At 39.3% G+C, this 17020-nt stretch overlaps 2 protein-coding genes across 2 annotated transcripts in view; one reads left to right on the forward strand and one right to left on the reverse strand.

Moving 5' to 3' along the window:
* Nucleotides 1-6816, forward strand: part of LOC109529441 (receptor-type tyrosine-protein phosphatase gamma-like) — a 188494-nt gene extending 181678 nt beyond the window's left edge. Inside the window, exons 27-28 of the mRNA XM_019892829.1 lie at nt 1260-1395; nt 4875-6816. Of these exons, the coding sequence (XP_019748388.1) occupies nt 1260-1395; nt 4875-5018 (280 nt within the window). The 3' untranslated portion in view covers nt 5019-6816. The remainder of the gene's footprint in view (nt 1-1259; nt 1396-4874) is intronic.
* A 4275-nt stretch (nt 6817-11091) lies between these two features.
* Nucleotides 11092-14702, reverse strand: LOC109529440 (acidic mammalian chitinase-like). Its single transcript, XM_019892828.1, has 12 exons — nt 14655-14702; nt 14475-14542; nt 14322-14348; nt 14018-14222; nt 13718-13774; nt 12682-12847; nt 12451-12575; nt 12233-12356; nt 11969-12151; nt 11713-11829; nt 11505-11637; nt 11092-11407 (listed from the first exon to the last, which is right to left on the reverse strand). The coding sequence occupies exons 2-12, from the start codon at nt 14497-14499 to the stop codon at nt 11157-11159; spliced, it is 1413 nt and encodes a 470-aa protein (XP_019748387.1). The 5' UTR covers nt 14500-14542; nt 14655-14702; the 3' UTR covers nt 11092-11156.
* Nucleotides 14703-17020: the final 2318 nt, after the last annotated feature.

Here is a 17020-nt window from a genome sequence, read left to right on the forward strand (position 1 = left end):
GACAGTATGAGCATCACGGTATTTGACGGATGGTTGTTGCTTTGCAAAAAAAAAAACAAAAACAAAATTGAAGAAGCAACTTACTCTTATGTAAGGCAGAAGCAGCCAGGCTTCACTCTTCCCATTCCGCTCAACAAAGGTGTGTGCCACGAGGCTAAGTACATTGGGGTGATTAAACATCTGATGCATTTCCACTTCCGTCTGGGCTTCCTGGCGGCCTTCTCGATCATGACACAGGATTCTCTTCAGGGCATAGAATCGACCATCCTTTACCCCCTCAACAAGGTCCACGTAACTGAAACCACTGGAGAGAGAAATTATGAATAATTCTGCATTTTGTTGAAAGGCAACTTTTGTCAAATAAAAAAATACAAATACCTTTGCAAACCGGTGTGTGTTTGCATCAAAAAGGGACCATATGTGTTATCTTACCCCTCGTCAAGTTTCTGCAAGAAGTAGTATTTTTTGCTGTCAATGGTGATGGAGCCACGGGAGCAGATGCACATAGTCTGCCCCATCTTGACTGGAACATTACATTATTTAAAATCTAGAAATAAATATAAAGCTCATTAGAGAGATGGAAATTAATTTATTCAACAACATTTTGCACAAGGATCGCAATCCTCATGTTTTGTGGTGGCGGGCGGTGAGTTTAGTAGCTGGGTCTACAGACTTAATAATCCAACTCCATATATATATATATATATATATATACTGTATACATACATATATAGGGTCACATTGTTTTTTTCAATATTTAATTTATTTTAATATTTCTTTACTTGTCTCTTTTCATTTTTGTTTCAATATTTGTTTCCATTTTTGTCGAGTTGTTTCAATCTTGATTTCAACATTTATTTATTTTATTTGGGCAGTCCTGTGACCTGTGTGCAGCATTACATCTGGCATGAAACTTAGTGGGCATGAGCCGACCCCGGGCGTCAAAACAAGTGCAAACACCACAACACAACCGCAGGGGGGTAGCATTCGCCTTTGTTGAGAACTGTCTCGGCTATCGTCGTGGTCCCACCCGGTTCACACCCACTGAGTATGATGGGACTGTGGCAGATTTTTTTTTTCCAACTGTGTTTCATTTCTCAGTTATAAGTAAAAATGTTCTCATACCTTTTCCTCGGCAGAATTTTCAATATTCTTTCAAGGTCCATGCCCTCCGTGTTGTTTCCCTTTGCATCTGAAGGTACTTGGAAATACTGTTGGAGACCAATGCTTACCCCCAGTATTGTGTACGTGGTTGTCAGGTTTGGAGCAGTATCGGCAGGTTTGCTGTGTGCCCTCATCACACTTTCACAGCAACTGGAAAGTGAGGGGGTTGTCGATGTCTATCAAGTGGCCAAGATGATCAACCTCATGAGGCCAGGAGTCTTCACAGACATGGTGAGTCTGGCCCTTTAGTTTCGGTGACCCCTCCAATGAACTAGATGCTCCTATGATCTCTCAGCAGCCTTAAAATAATAATAATAATAATAAAAACAATAATAATAATGAATTTTATCCGAAAGTGATTTTCATAGTACTCAAAGACACTTCACAACAAGAATTGAGCAACACAGGATTAAAAACGTACACTTGAAGACAAAGTATACACATTTTAAAACAAACACATTTCGACAAATCAAAACACAGCAGAAATGGGGAAAAGTGATTAAAAGATGTTAAAAGCATTGCGGAACCGGTGAGTTATAAGAAATGATTTGAAGGATGGGAAGTCAGTACACTTGCGGATGTGTTGAGGTTAAGGGTTCCAGAGTGTGGGGGCGGCGATTGAGAATGCTCAGGCTCCCCAGGTTTTGAGCTTGGTCATGGGGATGGCGAGGAGGTTTGCATTTGAGGAGCGGAGGTTGCGGGAAGGAGTGAATGGGTGAAGAAGGTCGGAGAGGTAGGATGGGGCCTGATTGTCAAGGGCTTTGAGTAGGAGGAGTTGAAACTAAATATGCTGGGGAATGGGGAAGGTTTTTAAGGATGGCGGTGATGTGATCACAGGTGCCGGTGTGGGTGAGAAGGTGGGCACCGGCATTGTGGATGTACAGTAGAACTCCTCTACAACGAAATCATGTTTGCAGCCAGAAATTTTTCACAACAGGGGACTTTTCACTGTAGCAAAGTGGATCTCAGACGTAAACACAAACACACACAAAAAAACGTATATGTGTACTTTTAATTTTTATTCCAATAGCGGGTAAGTGTGAGCATACACTTATTTGACACTTCAAATAGCCAGCGTAGAAAGAAAAAAAAGAAAAAGAAATTGCGAAATTTACAATCGGCTTTTCTTTTCTTAACTCCTTGTGAAGAGCCTTGGTCTGCAAAGGTCCGTTTTGTAGCCATTTTATACCAAGCAATGTGTGCTGTGTCTGAAACTACTAGTGACATTTCTAACCATGTGCTAACAATAACAAATACTTCCTATATTACTGCGCATGTGTAAGCCAGTGTGGTGGTTGCTGTTGCCGTTTCCGAGCTAAGCAGTAGCGGTGGCTGTGGCAGGCTGAGGTTGGATTAGCCTTTTGCGGAAGGCTTGTTTTCATTGTCGTGAACCTCAATGTGAGGCAAGGGTGGAAAGAAGGATTTTGTATTACACAACAGGGGGTCTTTTCTTTGTAGCGGGAAGCAGAAAACAGGGAATGTCTTTCATGCGTGAAGATTTTTTCACACTAGGGGGTATTTTCGCACATGTAGGTTTCGTTGTAGAGGAGTTTCACTGTTCTGTAGTTTATTGAGAAGTTTGGAGGTTATACATTAGACCAGGGTGCCTAATACATCGATTGACAGGTAGCTCACGGACTGGTCTCAAGTCGATCGTGAGGGGTGTAGAATGAAATCTGTGCATGTTATGAATATATTTTGTGTAAATGCACACTGCACCCTTAGCATCCTATCAATCTCACTTTCACAAAAAATATTTAAAAAATAAAATTAAAAAAGCAGGTCACCTTTCACCTGCATCACCTGTGTGACATGCATCACCGGAAGTTGTTAGCGGTCAGCAGTGTGCAATTGCAGCTTTCGATCTCTTTTATTGTTCTTATTATTCTCATTTGGAGTTTGTTTGATGTACAATTCACCGAGGGCACTGGCAAAGAATGGCAAAATGGAGGGCCGAGAGAAGCATTTTAAAACGGTGAACTACGATAGTTAACACGCTCCAAAAGTGCATCCCATGCCTCCGAGTCAGGTCTCGACGAAGGGAGGCATTGATTTTCACAACTTCTTCTTGTGTCCATTTATTTTTCTGTTTCATACATCTTAGGGGCCATTATGGGTGTTGCTCACTATGGCATGGGTGTTTATGCGCGCGTGTGTGGTAACGGGTCCATCACGGGAGGTTGGTTGATCGAAAAGTAGATCTTTGCTCAAAAAAGGTTGGGGAACCCTGACGTAGAGGATGCTATTGCCGTTGTCAAGCAAGCTGATGAAGCCGCAGATGAAGGTTTGAGCAGCGTTGAGAGAAAGTAAGGGGCGGAGTCGAGAAATGTTTTTGAGGTGGAAGAAAGCAGTTTTTGTAATTTGGGTGATCTGTTGGTTAAAAAAAAACAGATAATTATATTAAAGGACACCAAAGTTGCAACAGTGAGAAGAGGGGGACATGGTGTTGTGTGTAGGGTTTACCATTATAAGATGGACCTTGTGGTCACGAATGAACTCAATATTTCTGGGGGAAACTGAAATGCAGAGCTATATGCCTTAACTCATTTAATTCATTTTTTTCTCAAATTGGGACAGACGTGCCAGCCATTTATGACCAATTTGATACATTTTTGAAGGCCTACAGAAAATGGAGCTCTGTCGCTATATAAGCCTGGAACCTACCAAAAGAAACTGTTAATCATCTTCTTTCATCAGAGCAAAAGACATTTCTACCTTGTACCATTCTTTAGTAAACAGCAGCTGAACATTGGTAAGTGTCTTGAAAATATTCATTTCCAAGAAAAAATTCTGAGAAAAAGAGCTTTTTGTGAAAGGATGCATTTCAAGTAGAACTTTCGCTTTGATGCTATTTTTTTAAGCATTATCCAAATAATGCTTTCCGACGAAATGAAAATATGAACAACACCAGAAAAGGCACTTGAATTGCAAAATAACCATTTATTGCAAGAAAAACACTGCGTTGATGCATGAACTATGCATGAACTTTGCAGTCACTTTTCATGTACGTTAACCTTATTCTTGTTCTCACCACCACATTGTTACACACACACACACACACACACACACACACACACACACACACACACACACACACACACACACACGCACGCAAGCGCACACGCACGTATGCATGAGTCTGTGTGGACCAAGATCTGATCAAAGCCACTCCTGCCATCTAGTGGTGATTTATCATGCTGACATTATTTCCAAAGCTTTTACACTACAGTATACTCATACTTGGGAGCTGCGTGAAGCCCTTTATTAATTTTTTTTAATTGAAAAAAAAAAAAATAGAAAGAAAGAAAACCACCAAAAACGAATTTTTACACGTTGGCATTAAATGACATAATTTTTGCAAATGTAATTTTACATTTTGGTTTTAAATAAGTTCATGTCAATTTTGAACACCAGTCAGACCTTCTTTACATGGGTGATGATGCAAACAAACAAACAAACAAAAAAAAAACATCCTCATTGCTCAGTCTTCTGTGAAATCATCCAAATCTTTTAGGTGAATCTTTTCTTTTTTATTTCATTGAATGACAGTTGAAAGTGTTTACTGTTGCACGAGAACGTTGCTGAAAGTGTCTTAACTAGTTACATTTTGCTCCAACATATTTTTCTGTACGTCTCTTTTCCTTAATTCTCTTGTTACCCCTGCCTCCCCATCACCCCCCACCAATACCTGTTTGTGAACTGCCCACCAGGATCAGTACCAGTTCCTGTACGAAGCCCTCGTCAGCCTTGTCCGCACCAAGGAGATCGGCTTTGGGCCTCTGGACATCAGCCGGACCTTGTCATCGTTGTCTGATCAATCCGACGAGGCAGAAAGTAGAGAATCACTAGTGTGAGGGCCAGAACTTGACTGAGGATGTTGCGTGTCTGAAAAACATCCCGCACCCCTTCCACTCCCGGAGTGCTTGAAGGAAGCATCGAACTTTGTAAGCCGTCAAAGAACTATTATTAGACTTTTTGAGGCCTTTTTTGCCAGACTCTTGGTTAAATTAAAACACCTGATTACTTTTTTACACTGATATAAAATACAAATTGATATTTATTTTTTCGTCTTAATGTCCTCCGATTGAAGGGTTTGCACCTGTTTTTTTTTTTTGTTTTTTTTCTTTAAGTTTGACACTGCTTCAGCAGGCAATGAGATCCACCTCTCTGTCGTTTCTCGTTTGCACTATATCCGATAATGTCAATGTTACTGCCTATGCTTGAAGCCCCCCACCCACCCGGCTCACGCAAGCTGATTGTTTTGACATTCCACAACCTTGTTCCCCCTGCTACGCGACCTGCTTCTGCGAAGGACGTTGCTCTGTTTGACGCTTTCCATTGGATCGAAACGAGCTCGAGGAGGAGGTCACACTCACCTCAGAGGCTAAACGCTGTTCAGCTGCAATAACCTCCTCGTCCGTGCCCTTTTGGTCAACCGCATTACCACACATGCACTCTAGAAAACAGACCTATTCCCACTGATCTCTTGCTCTACAAATGCATTTCTCTTTTTTTTCTTGGTGTTTTTGCTTTGTTGCGTTTTATGTATTTATTTTTATTTTATTAATATTTTTTGAATCACATTTTTGTTCAAATAACAACAAAGTGGTAACAAGGTGGTGTTACAACTGTGATCTTTGACATCCTTTTTTGGCGTCACTTTCTGATTTTGTATATAAACACACTGTATGTGTGCCCGTATGCATATATTCTCAGCCACTACTGCGTCCTTCTTCTCTTTTGATGTGTCTGCTGCTATGCTGTCACAGTTCATCGACTCTTAACACTCTTTTTCATCTCATTGAAATCATTCTGGACACTGTATCCGAAACTCTTACCGGTCTTGCTATTGGATGGACACGCGATGATATGCAGGGGAACATTATACGAAGCACGTTCTATGCAACAGGTTGAAGAAAACCAAAACAGGGTGTGATTCTCAGTGTTAACCGTTAGCGATCATCTGACCTCTTTTTGTGCTCTCCGGGCAGAGACGCGATGGTTAAATAACGTCATTTCTTTGAACCAGTTGAATTGATGTCTGTCCCATTTCATTAGGGCATAAAGTACTGATAGAGAAACAGACAAGATATGAGTTCTTTTTTTTTTTTTTGGTGTGTGTGACTGAGTTGATCTGCTCTGCCCGATTTACCGACACATTTTAAAGTGACAGACGACGCAATGACCTATTTCTGCAGCGCCCAAAGAAGGCACACTCAGTTACCGCCCGACTTAGTTTTTCCATGTTTTTATTTTATGACTATGGCTGTATTTTTAATCCAAATGTTTACTGTAATTATGACTTTACTGTATGAGCGTAGGTTAGTGGAAGACTATGGTGTTCTGAGTCGCATACCTAATTGAAAGGAACTCCCAGGATCCCCCCAACCCCCTGTATAGTATTTCCAAAATGAGTAGAGGAAGTAGGTAATTTGTACAATATTTACTACATGTTTACATTTTTGTTGTCAATGAACAAAGTCAAAGAACTTCTTGATGGTCATGTTATTATTTCATGGTAACTTGCTGATACAGTACAGGTACTAAATTTGGTTTCCGGGAATGTGGTTTCCTGTTTTTGCCATATATGAAGTACAAATTTAAAAGACAAAGAGTCTTGTAAAAACAATAAATGTTTGATTTATCTCCACATCGCAACATGCATTGCAATATTCTACCAAAAGAAGACCTCTCACTTATTTTTTGAAAAGTATACACAGTACATAAACTGCAGATTATTTACCCATTTTTCCCCCAATTATATATATAACTTTATGAACCACACGATCTCTTTTAACTTATACCGACACAGTATAAAAAAAAAAATCTGACTTATCCATTGTTAGCTACCTGACAGCTACACCACTAAATAACGTGCAGTAAATGTGCAAATGTGGACAAAACATCAGGGTTTTAATTTTTAATTTTACTTTCAATGAATAACCTTCAAGGTATAAATGTTTGTTTTGAGTTTTTTTGGACCAGTTTGAATGTTATTACACTAGAACAACTCTCCGATTTAAATAAATAAATAATGGAATCACTGAGTCCTATTTATACTGCTCTTTGGAAGATAATCGGCAGAGTTGGGGGTGCTTTGGGGCTGATGTACATGCGCTGAAATCTTTTTATTTGTATTTTTTTCATCTTTTTCTCTCTGCGACCCGGTACAACAAAGTGGTGGTCTGCGGACTGGTGGTTGGGTACCCATTGTATAAGTCAAGAGTGACCTAAGATCTGCTTTTCGATTAACCAACCTCCCGCGATCGACCACAGACAACCACATGAACTTACACACGCATGCCATGATGAGCAACAGCCATAATGTTCCTTAAGATGAACGAAACAGAAAAATAAAGTAGACACACGAGTTTGTGGGTTTGTGAAAAAGAAATCACAGGCTACCTTCGTCGAGACCTGACTCGGAGGCATGGGACGCACTTTTGCAGCGTGTTAACGATTGTAGCTCAAGTGTTCCGTTTTAAAATGCTTCTCTCGGCCCTCCAAACTCCCATTCTTTGTGCCCTCGATGAATTGTACATTAATGAGAATCTGAATGAGAATAATAACAATAAAAGATATAGTGCAACAGCTCTGATCGCGAGCTGCAATTCCAGACTGCTGACAGGCTAACAACTTCCGGTGATGCAGGTCATGCACCACCGTACCTTAAAGGTGACCTGCTTTTTTTAATTTTACTTTATTTTTAAAATTGGAACCAGTCCACCAGCTACCGGTCGATCATGATCGACGTATTGGGCACCCCTGGGATAATTCATCAGGTGTGGGAGGAATGAAACGACAGTACATTGTTTGCAATAGATACCACAACGAAACCTCTTAATCAGTCATCTTGATTTCCAGAGGTGGGGGCGAGGGCTGTTCAATTCCAACCTTAAAAACATGCCTGCATTGGATTCCATGCACCAGACATTACCAACACTTAAGGGTAGAATCAACGCACAGCACACACTGTCAAGATAGTGTATTAGGGGGTCTTAATTTGACACAGGACTTTAAAGTTAATAGCTAATCCTCTTTCGGTTGTTCCCCGTATTCTTTTACTTTGAGTGTACATATTTTGATCAGTGTCTGCTCTATTTGGGGTGATATTTGATACCATAATGACTTTATGACGCTGCCTCATAGTAACCTATGGCTGACCAACCACATGTTCCCAAGGTTTGGAGTAAAACATTTTTATTTTCTTCATATGGCCGGCCAAACGCATTGGAGAAAATTGCAACTTAATGACTACAAAAGTACCCGGACGTCTGTCACGGCTAATTTTCATCTGAATTTAGAGAACTGGAATTGCTTTGAATGAACTGAAAGTGAATATATATATATATTCACTTTATTTATATATATATATATATACAAACACAGAGAGAGAGAGATATTAAAATTATAATTATATATAAAATATATTTATATATAAACATACATATATAATTTTATATATATATATAAAATTGTATTTTATATATATTTATATATAATTATATTTTCAGTGAAGATCAAATAAAGTTTCAGAGAAATTGAAATATATATACTCAAATTCAGTTTCAAGTTCTACACAAATAAAGTTCAAGTCAAATTATACACTTCAATGCAATGAGTCAAATCAAACACACCAATTTCAATTTCTCTCATTCAAATTCTATTTTTCAATGCAATTGTTCCATTTTGGTGTTTCAAATATAAATCATTCAAATTCCATTTCTGGTGGCACATATTTCAGCCCACACGTGTGCATGAACTGAGGATGTATTACTTGAAATGCGGATTTAGGAATAATTGTTTGATTGGGATCGTGTGCAATGAAGTTTGTGTTTTTACATTTCGAGTGAATCTTCAACACCGCACAAAGCAGAGAAGGTGAAAAACAGTGAAGAGGCAACTGTATCTGCATTGTAAAGAGACAAATTGGAAATATGGGGATTTTATTTATGAAAATACAGCTGCACCATTGTGCACGTGTCTTGCAAATTGTTTTCTCTTACATGTATGATTTCAAACAAAAAAAAAACAAAACAAAACCAAAAAAAAGCACACAAAATTGTATTGCTTTGTTTGCAGCCTGGTCAGCATCGCAGGTGACACTTAATTCATCCATTCATTCTTTATTTATTTAACAGGGACATTGCACAACAAACGTGGTGCACAGACCAGAAGTAGCTACAAGCTAACTTTCATCTGCGATCCATGTGCAGAAGCGGTTTTCAGAATCTGCCTTACCAGGATGAATAAATGTTAAAAATGAATTTTAGAGGCTCAAAACTGAAAGTGAGATTTTATAATCAGTTAGCATGCATGACATTGTAGCACACTGATTCACACTGGCTTGCCACTCTAGCAACTCATAGTTCCGGTTCACCTTTCTGTTGATAATGTGAGCCAAAATTTGAATTGAATTGAAAGAGATATTGTTGTAACATCAACCTTTGTGCCATAAATGGCAAGTACCGCTGTGAAATTATTTGAAGTTTGTATGATGAATCTGCTACATTTGTTTGACAATTTTAACTACCTTGATGTGGCTTCTTCAGTGAGCATTGCTGCATCTGAAATTTCACATACGAAGTTAATGTTACTTGGGCATGAAGGGTTTCTGCAAGCAAAATTGTTAATCATATTATTTCTTTTGTAAGATCATTTCTGCTAAAAAAAAAAATCATCTTGCTGTCACGCAGGGTACTGTGAATAAGCATTGTATATATTTTGGGTGCCTCAAACCGCACGCTTTCCTGAGAACTAGTGACGGGGACAGAGGAAATGCGTGGACGTTTTGTTTTAATTGTATTTTCGACTTTCTTTCTCTTGTCAACATGATTTCTCATTTCTTGAATGATCTGTATAAAATGATTGTGGCTTTCGAACAAACTTTTTTTTCTGAGTCACTTCTGAGTACATGCTGTTAATTTTTCCCAGCCTTCGGTAATCACGATTAGATTCCACTCGATAAAAAGCGCTCTTCACGTTTCAGCTTTGCACCTTTCATGTAAATTAAAGGCGGTAAGTGTGATATTAAGATGGATTTCTTTTCTTGGTCTTTTTGTTAATAGCCATATGAAATCATTCTACTATTGTGTTATTTAATATGTAAATTGTATTGCAATGCATACAATAAAAAAGGTTCTGGAGGTTTTATTTTGATTTTTGACCGCCTCTGCTCTCTTCTCAGAAGCATTTTTTTTTTTCATTTTCAGTCAAGAGACAAAAGTGTGAGAGTTTGATCTTCACAGGCCTAAATTTGATAGCTTAGACAGGCTCTAGCTCACCACAATCTAAACTTAATAAGCGGCAAAAAAAAAAATGGATGGAGCTCATACACACGACTCAAATTTTTGGACATTGGGCTCACCAAACCTTGTAATAAAACAGAATTTGAAGTTAAAAATAAAAATCATCATTCAAAATGATTACGGTGGCGCCGTGAATGAGTTTTCATATCTCCCTGTACTTGCACGGCTTTTCTCCGGGTACTCGGGTTTCCTCCCACATTCCAAAAACATGCATGGGAGGTTAATTGAAGACTCTAAATTGTCCCATTGGCCCAGCGATTGGCACGGCAGTTCAGTTCAGTATTTCCTATTAACTGGCTTTGCTGCAAGAATTGATGAAGTCTATTGGTTTGTTTCCCTCCTCTTCCCGACCGTTTTCCTTTCACATCTAAGATATCGAGGCGCTTAATGGCGACCCGCCAGGCTTCTCGTTCTGTCTCCCCCATGTCGGTTTATGCTGTCTTGTATATGTTTGTCTGAACGGGTTGAAACTAGGTAAAGTAAATTCCTTGAGTGTTTCTTGCACATCCGGCCAATAAATCTGATTCTGATATGTCGTGTTTCATAAGAACATGTTATAGTGATAAAGTAATTCTTCATACTTGAACAAAATGTACATTTAAATGATTGTACACACAACTGTTGCTTGATAAGGTTTAATAGATGTTTGTGTCAGTTGTTATGTACATTTTCTCCAAACATTGCTCATGGCCATACGCAGCACTTGCAGCCATCATCAAAGACAGATCCAGCTCCACAATTCCTCACATGGGTGATGCCACCGGCGCACATGTAAAAGCTGTTTCTGTCATCCGGGTTGGGATACAGGCCATCGGGTTTTCCGTTGCAGAAGCCGGACCCAGGGGCATGGGTTGTGACCGTGGTGGTTGTGGTTGGACGCGTGGTGGTGCTAGCGCCAGGTTTTGGGGTGGTGGTAGGAGGGAGTGGGGGCAACTCTGAATGACACAGAATGAAATAAGGTATGTTAGCGACTGAAGTTAAAGAATTTTGAACGTATTTGTTTCTCGGGGCAGCCGAAACATTTCAGTTTACCAATATTGAGAAGTTTGCGTAGATGAGACAAAAGAGGGTGGTTGCCCGCTCCACAGAATCGTCCAGCAAAGTCATCCAAATCAAGAGCCCACACAAAAGCACCGCCAAACCTCTGCTCCTGGAGGTAACGCACCTAATGGGATCAAGATAAACAATTTGAATCAGGTCTGGAGGGCAGGTCAAATATTTCCAGTTAATTGCGACCTACTTTGGTCTCATAGCTTTCCCTGTTGTCAAATCCCACCCACTCGTTGTTTTTTGTGGCATAGGGAACCTTCTGGTCATCGATCCATTGAATGGTAGTGCCCTTGAGGAAGCCACAGATCTGAACCACAAACAAGAAAGTCAGGTTAGAGTAGTTTGTTATACATCACAAAGCGTGTGCTGTTGAATACCAATTTCCCTTGCACATGTCGCGTTCTGAATCGCACCACATCTTTCAAATGCTGAAGTATTTATCATACCTCGTAGTAGGACCAGAATCCAGCTTCACGTGTGAATGGACCAGCTGATGCGGGTCCACTAGCTGGGGCTCCAACTGCGGTGTTTGATGATGTCAGACGGAAAGTACGACCATAGGCAGCAAAACCCATCCTCAGTTTCTCCACTGGGGTGCCGTTGTCTCGCCAGTACTTCATTGCAAAGTCCTAAATAGGAAATAGAAAATGGTTCAGATCTTGTTTTTGAAAATTGGATTATACCTCATAGAGTAAGTTATTGTTGCTTACGGTGTTAAAGTAGATGAGGTCGCCAAAGTCCTCAGAGCCGCGGAACAGAGGGCTGTTGTGGCCAGTGAACCGCTCCCAAGTTCCATGAAAGTCGTAGGTCATCACATTGATGAAGTCCAATTCTCTGATTTAGGTACAAAACAGACTGAAGCTCATGTGGATATTTTTGATTTTTTTTTTTTTTTGATATTTTCGAAGAAATAAATAAACGCACTTACTTGGCAATCTCAGCAATTTCATATCCTCCATCAATTGTACCCTTTCCAGCAGACACTGCAGCAGTCAACATGAGCTGAGTATTACCAGTGGCCTTGGCCTCGGCAGCATAGGCTTGAACAAGTTCCTGTAGAAGTACACGCAAAAATGAATGGAAGAAACTGGATCCATATTATATAAGATGTCAGCATTAAATTCAGCTGAACATGTAAAGATATACAGTATGTGCCCACCCTGCAGAGCAAAGTGAACTTCTGTTTGTCCCCTGGGGGGCTCCCACGAGCTCCAGGGTACTCCCAGTCCAAATCCAGACCATCAAAACCATGAGTCCTCAGGAATTTTATCGAAGACTGGATGAACTTCTGACGGTTAGTTGGGTTGGATACCATGATGGAGAACCTGCAGGAAAGGTTATTAAGGCCTTTTACACACCATTGTGCATAGATGCATCACAGATATTTTGACCCGGACTTTTAGAATTTCATTTTGGATTAACACAGTTTTCTCTGAGTACTCCGGTTTCCCCCACATTCTGAGAATATGAATGGCAGGTTAATGGAGCACTCTAAATTGTCCCTGGGTGTGAGTGTGAGCATGGATGGTTGTTTGTCTATGTTTGCCCTGCCATTGGCTGGCAGCAGGGTACCCGATGACGGCTGGGATAGGCTCCAGCATGCCCGAGACACTCGCAAAGATAAGCACATTGGAAAGTGCATGGATGGATGAAGACATTTAACCCATGTGCTGCAGTCGATCTAAATAAGTTTATATAACGCAACATACAATTTTACAAAAGTTGTAAAAGTATTATTCCTGAATATTTATTTCACTTTCAACCACTCGACATGTTCAGTGGCATCAGTGCTATACATACACATATAGTTCTTATTTTTTTCTTTGTATTTTTGCCCTCTATGGACAATAAAAGCGGTATTGTGCTATGACCAAAACATAAATATAAATCTATATAAATAAAACATGAATTGGAATATTTCATATCACACAATTTTTATGCTTTGTCTTTGATTTAAAAATGCATCATTGGTCTAACATATCATAATCTATTGACCTAAATCAGAGTGAATATATCACTCTTGGTCCCATTGCACAGTCATGCTGTGACAACATAACACAATTTGCAGTAACTCCTATTTTTGTCTCAACTGACAAATGACACATTACACAATATGGTATTAGTAAGATATTACCAGCACACAACTTTATCAGTCCAAGCAATGCATGCATGTCCAAGGTTAAAATGTAACTCACTGTTGTGAACCAAAGTTCCATCCACCAACAGCCAGGAGAGTCTTCAGATGGGGGTTCCTGCAAATAGAAATGTTTGTTTATTTGTTTGTTTCGTGAATATATTAACAGATAACAGAAATATGAAAAGTCAGAAAAAAAACTTAAAAGAAGAAAAAATAAATAGTCATAATTTAGCTCAATTTACACGTTTTAAAGGAAGTAGGAAGAAGGTAAAAAAAAAAACGTTTCTAGTCATTGTCATCATATTTACTCATAGTCTAAAATAGCTTGGATTGACATTTGAGTTCAAACAGCATTTACTTGGTCTTCAGGTTGTTGAAAGACTTGTACAGAACGTCATCATTCCACTCATAAGTAACCAGCTCGTTGTTGTGGTTGATGATAGAGAAGGCATAGATCAGGGTGGTGCATAGGAAGGGGTCCACATTTTGTGGCATGTATTTCCCCTCACCAGGTCTATACTGGGACCAGTTTGTGAAGTAGCACACCATTTTGGTGGCAGATCCTATTTGGAGGAAAAGAAACACGAACACAATGAACAAAGGAATGATTTTGAATAAGTTTTACATGAATGAAATGAAAAGGGGGTTCGTTGACAACTTACCCAGGTGGCATAGCACCAGACACAAGCCTAAATGATTACAGAGAAATATTTATAATTTTATACATAAAGAGGCAAGAGTGTCTATACTCCCTGTATGTATTGTGAGTAATATATATACCGGTATATATATATATATATATATAATTTGCATACCTGCAAGTATTGTCAACCTGGTCATCTTGATTTTTTTTTTTTTGATTGCACACAACTTAGCTGGGTTACTGTAAAAAGAAACATGTAGATAAGACAAAAAACTGTTATTTAAGACAACCACACGATCACACTTAGAGAAAAGGAAAGTCACACAAAGGTTATTTTCCTTGATAGACTCACCTTGGGACCAGATGAGAGACCCAAAGAACTGCAGCAAAGCTGGGTCCTTATATAGTCGAGAAAATGGGTCGAGTCAGCTGTTTATCACATAAGTTGTAAAAGTCATTAATATTAAGACATATTTTGATAAGAACGGGCAGGTTTTAAGTCCATGTTGACAATAATTTACCAGATATACGACTCTCTAACACTGCATCTCACAGATAATCTACAAATAAATTATGTCGGTGACCATTCTATAGTGTTATGTAATGTACTAGCAAGAATAGCCGCCAGCGTCTGCAATCCACTAGCCTTGTGTTTCATTTTGTTGCGTTGATTAAAAGTTTTGGCAGTGATTTGATTTGTTCCTTTCAGTGACATTGCTGCTTCAGCATTTTTAATGTATGAGTTTACATGACTCAATTTAGTAGTGACCAACAACAACTAAAAACATACATATGGAATACATATATACTATACTGTATATCAGGGGTGTCAAACTCATTTGACATTGTGGGCCGCATACGGCCTCGGCAGATGTCAAGTGGGCCGGACCATTAAAATTAGACCATATTCTGCCAAAAAATATCCAAAATATCATGTCTTTCCTTTGTTTTGGTTTTGTGAAGCGCAAAAACATTTGGAAAATGTTGACATTTCATGAACATGTCTTTTATAAAATATTTCACGAAACACCTTGAATTTCCTTTGACAAAAGTGCAATTTACTTTGATAATTTATGCATTGCAACTGATCCCACTGATTGTACAAAGGCACAAAACTTTTAACAAGTAATTGCTATTGAAAAATATAGTCATGCATTTTAAGATGAAACAAGATTTCTAAAGAAAGTAAATTTTTGAACCATTTACACATGTGCAAATCAAATCTAAATGTAATCCCTGCCTGCACTTTAGAAACTAAAGAGAAAACAGGCTTCCCCTAGTGGATAATCCATGAATTGCATTTTATTAAAATTATTCATTCCGTGTCTTTTCTGCATTTTTTTCACATTTAAATTGTCCTGCGGGCCTGACCAATCCTCCTTGGGGGCCGGTTCCGGCCCGCAGGACGTATGTTTGACACCACTACTGTATATTGTTATATTGACAACATTGACCTTTTTTTTGACAAGTTGGGTGGTGGCCGACCTTGGCGGCCCGATCCCCAATTCCAGAAGCAGTGATCCACCTTATTCCTCAGGGCTCTCATGGATAAATGATTATGTACGTGACTTCCTGTGTGACACTTCCAGTCAAAATTGTGCAATTTGTCCCAGCCGGTTTCTCTTTACGGAGGGGTTGATTTAACCCCTCCACCCTTTTCGAACCCCCCATTGCTGTGAAAAATGTCTTGCACGGGTTGGGGCATTGTTGCACTGTTGGCAATTGTACTAACAAGCAGGAGAAGTTGAATCTGTGACTACAAGAGCAATGTTTTGAAGTGGCACCCCAAAGGAGGAGAGGGTGTTGTTGTGACACCTGGAACAGTTTCTAACGCCTACCTGGGGATGAGCGTCACAAAAGAATTAGACTGAGGCGCTTTCTTTGAAAAATCCACCTCAACCATGTACATGTGCTACTTTTCATTTTGTGGAGAAAGAGCGCCGCACATATAAGACTGTGTGGTTGCTGATATGACTCAGAATTTTTGAGAGAGCTCACTTCCTCACGTCTGAAGCGGCAGAGTTCGGAAAGTAGTTAAACGTATGGCTGTACCTTATCGCTGGCCTCTTTTTTTATATCATCCTGCCCCTTCACTATCTTTGAAACGTTTTCTCTTATAAACTGCAACAACTGGCGTTCTCATTATGATCTGCGGAAAACCGATTTCTGTCATCAAGACTTAAAAGATGAAAAATCTCTCTTGCTTCACTGTCATATAAATATTGAGCCATTCAAAATACAAATTGTTCACACTCACTGAATCAAAGATTTGAAATATAGATGGAAAGCCGATCCTGAATACAGTTCCTGATTTGAAGCGACCGAAATGACGTTATATAAAAAGTAACATTAAAATTTGTAACCATGCCATAATCACAACCTTGGCACATACGCACAGACTGGTAAACATGACAAAACAAGATTAGACCGTTTGTAATTGTTCCAGTTTCGTGATTAATAGCTTTGATTACATTATCTTGGTCTGCAATTGATCAAGCGACTATGACCATTGACCATCATAATGTTCTGTTGCTGCCCACTTGTTTTTCCTTCAACACCCAGCTGTCTTGGAGATAACTTCAAAGCATTTTTTTTTTTTTATCTGCACACAATCGAGTACTGTTCTTTGAAACTAAACACACCAACAAAGGAAACATAAACTTGTCATCTGGTGGATGAATATTTATTAATATGCAATTCAAGTTAGCTGAATTTCAT

This window comes from Hippocampus comes, unplaced genomic scaffold, assembly GCF_001891065.2.
Source record: "Hippocampus comes isolate QL1 unplaced genomic scaffold, H_comes_QL1_v1.1 scaffold481, whole genome shotgun sequence".
Classification (NCBI taxonomy): Eukaryota; Metazoa; Chordata; class Actinopteri; order Syngnathiformes; family Syngnathidae; genus Hippocampus; species Hippocampus comes.

Excerpts from the sequence above, each read along its gene's own strand:
- LOC109529440 (XM_019892828.1), bottom strand. The coding sequence starts at position 14,499 with ATGACCAGGTTGACAATACTTGCAG. Across the intron at positions 14,349-14,474 it reads CAGGTTGACAATACTTGCAG|GCTTGTGTCTGGTGCTATGC; the intron begins GTATGCAAATTA and ends GTAATCATTTAG. Across the intron at positions 14,223-14,321 it reads TCTGGTGCTATGCCACCTGG|GATCTGCCACCAAAATGGTG; the intron begins GTAAGTTGTCAA and ends TCCTCCAAATAG.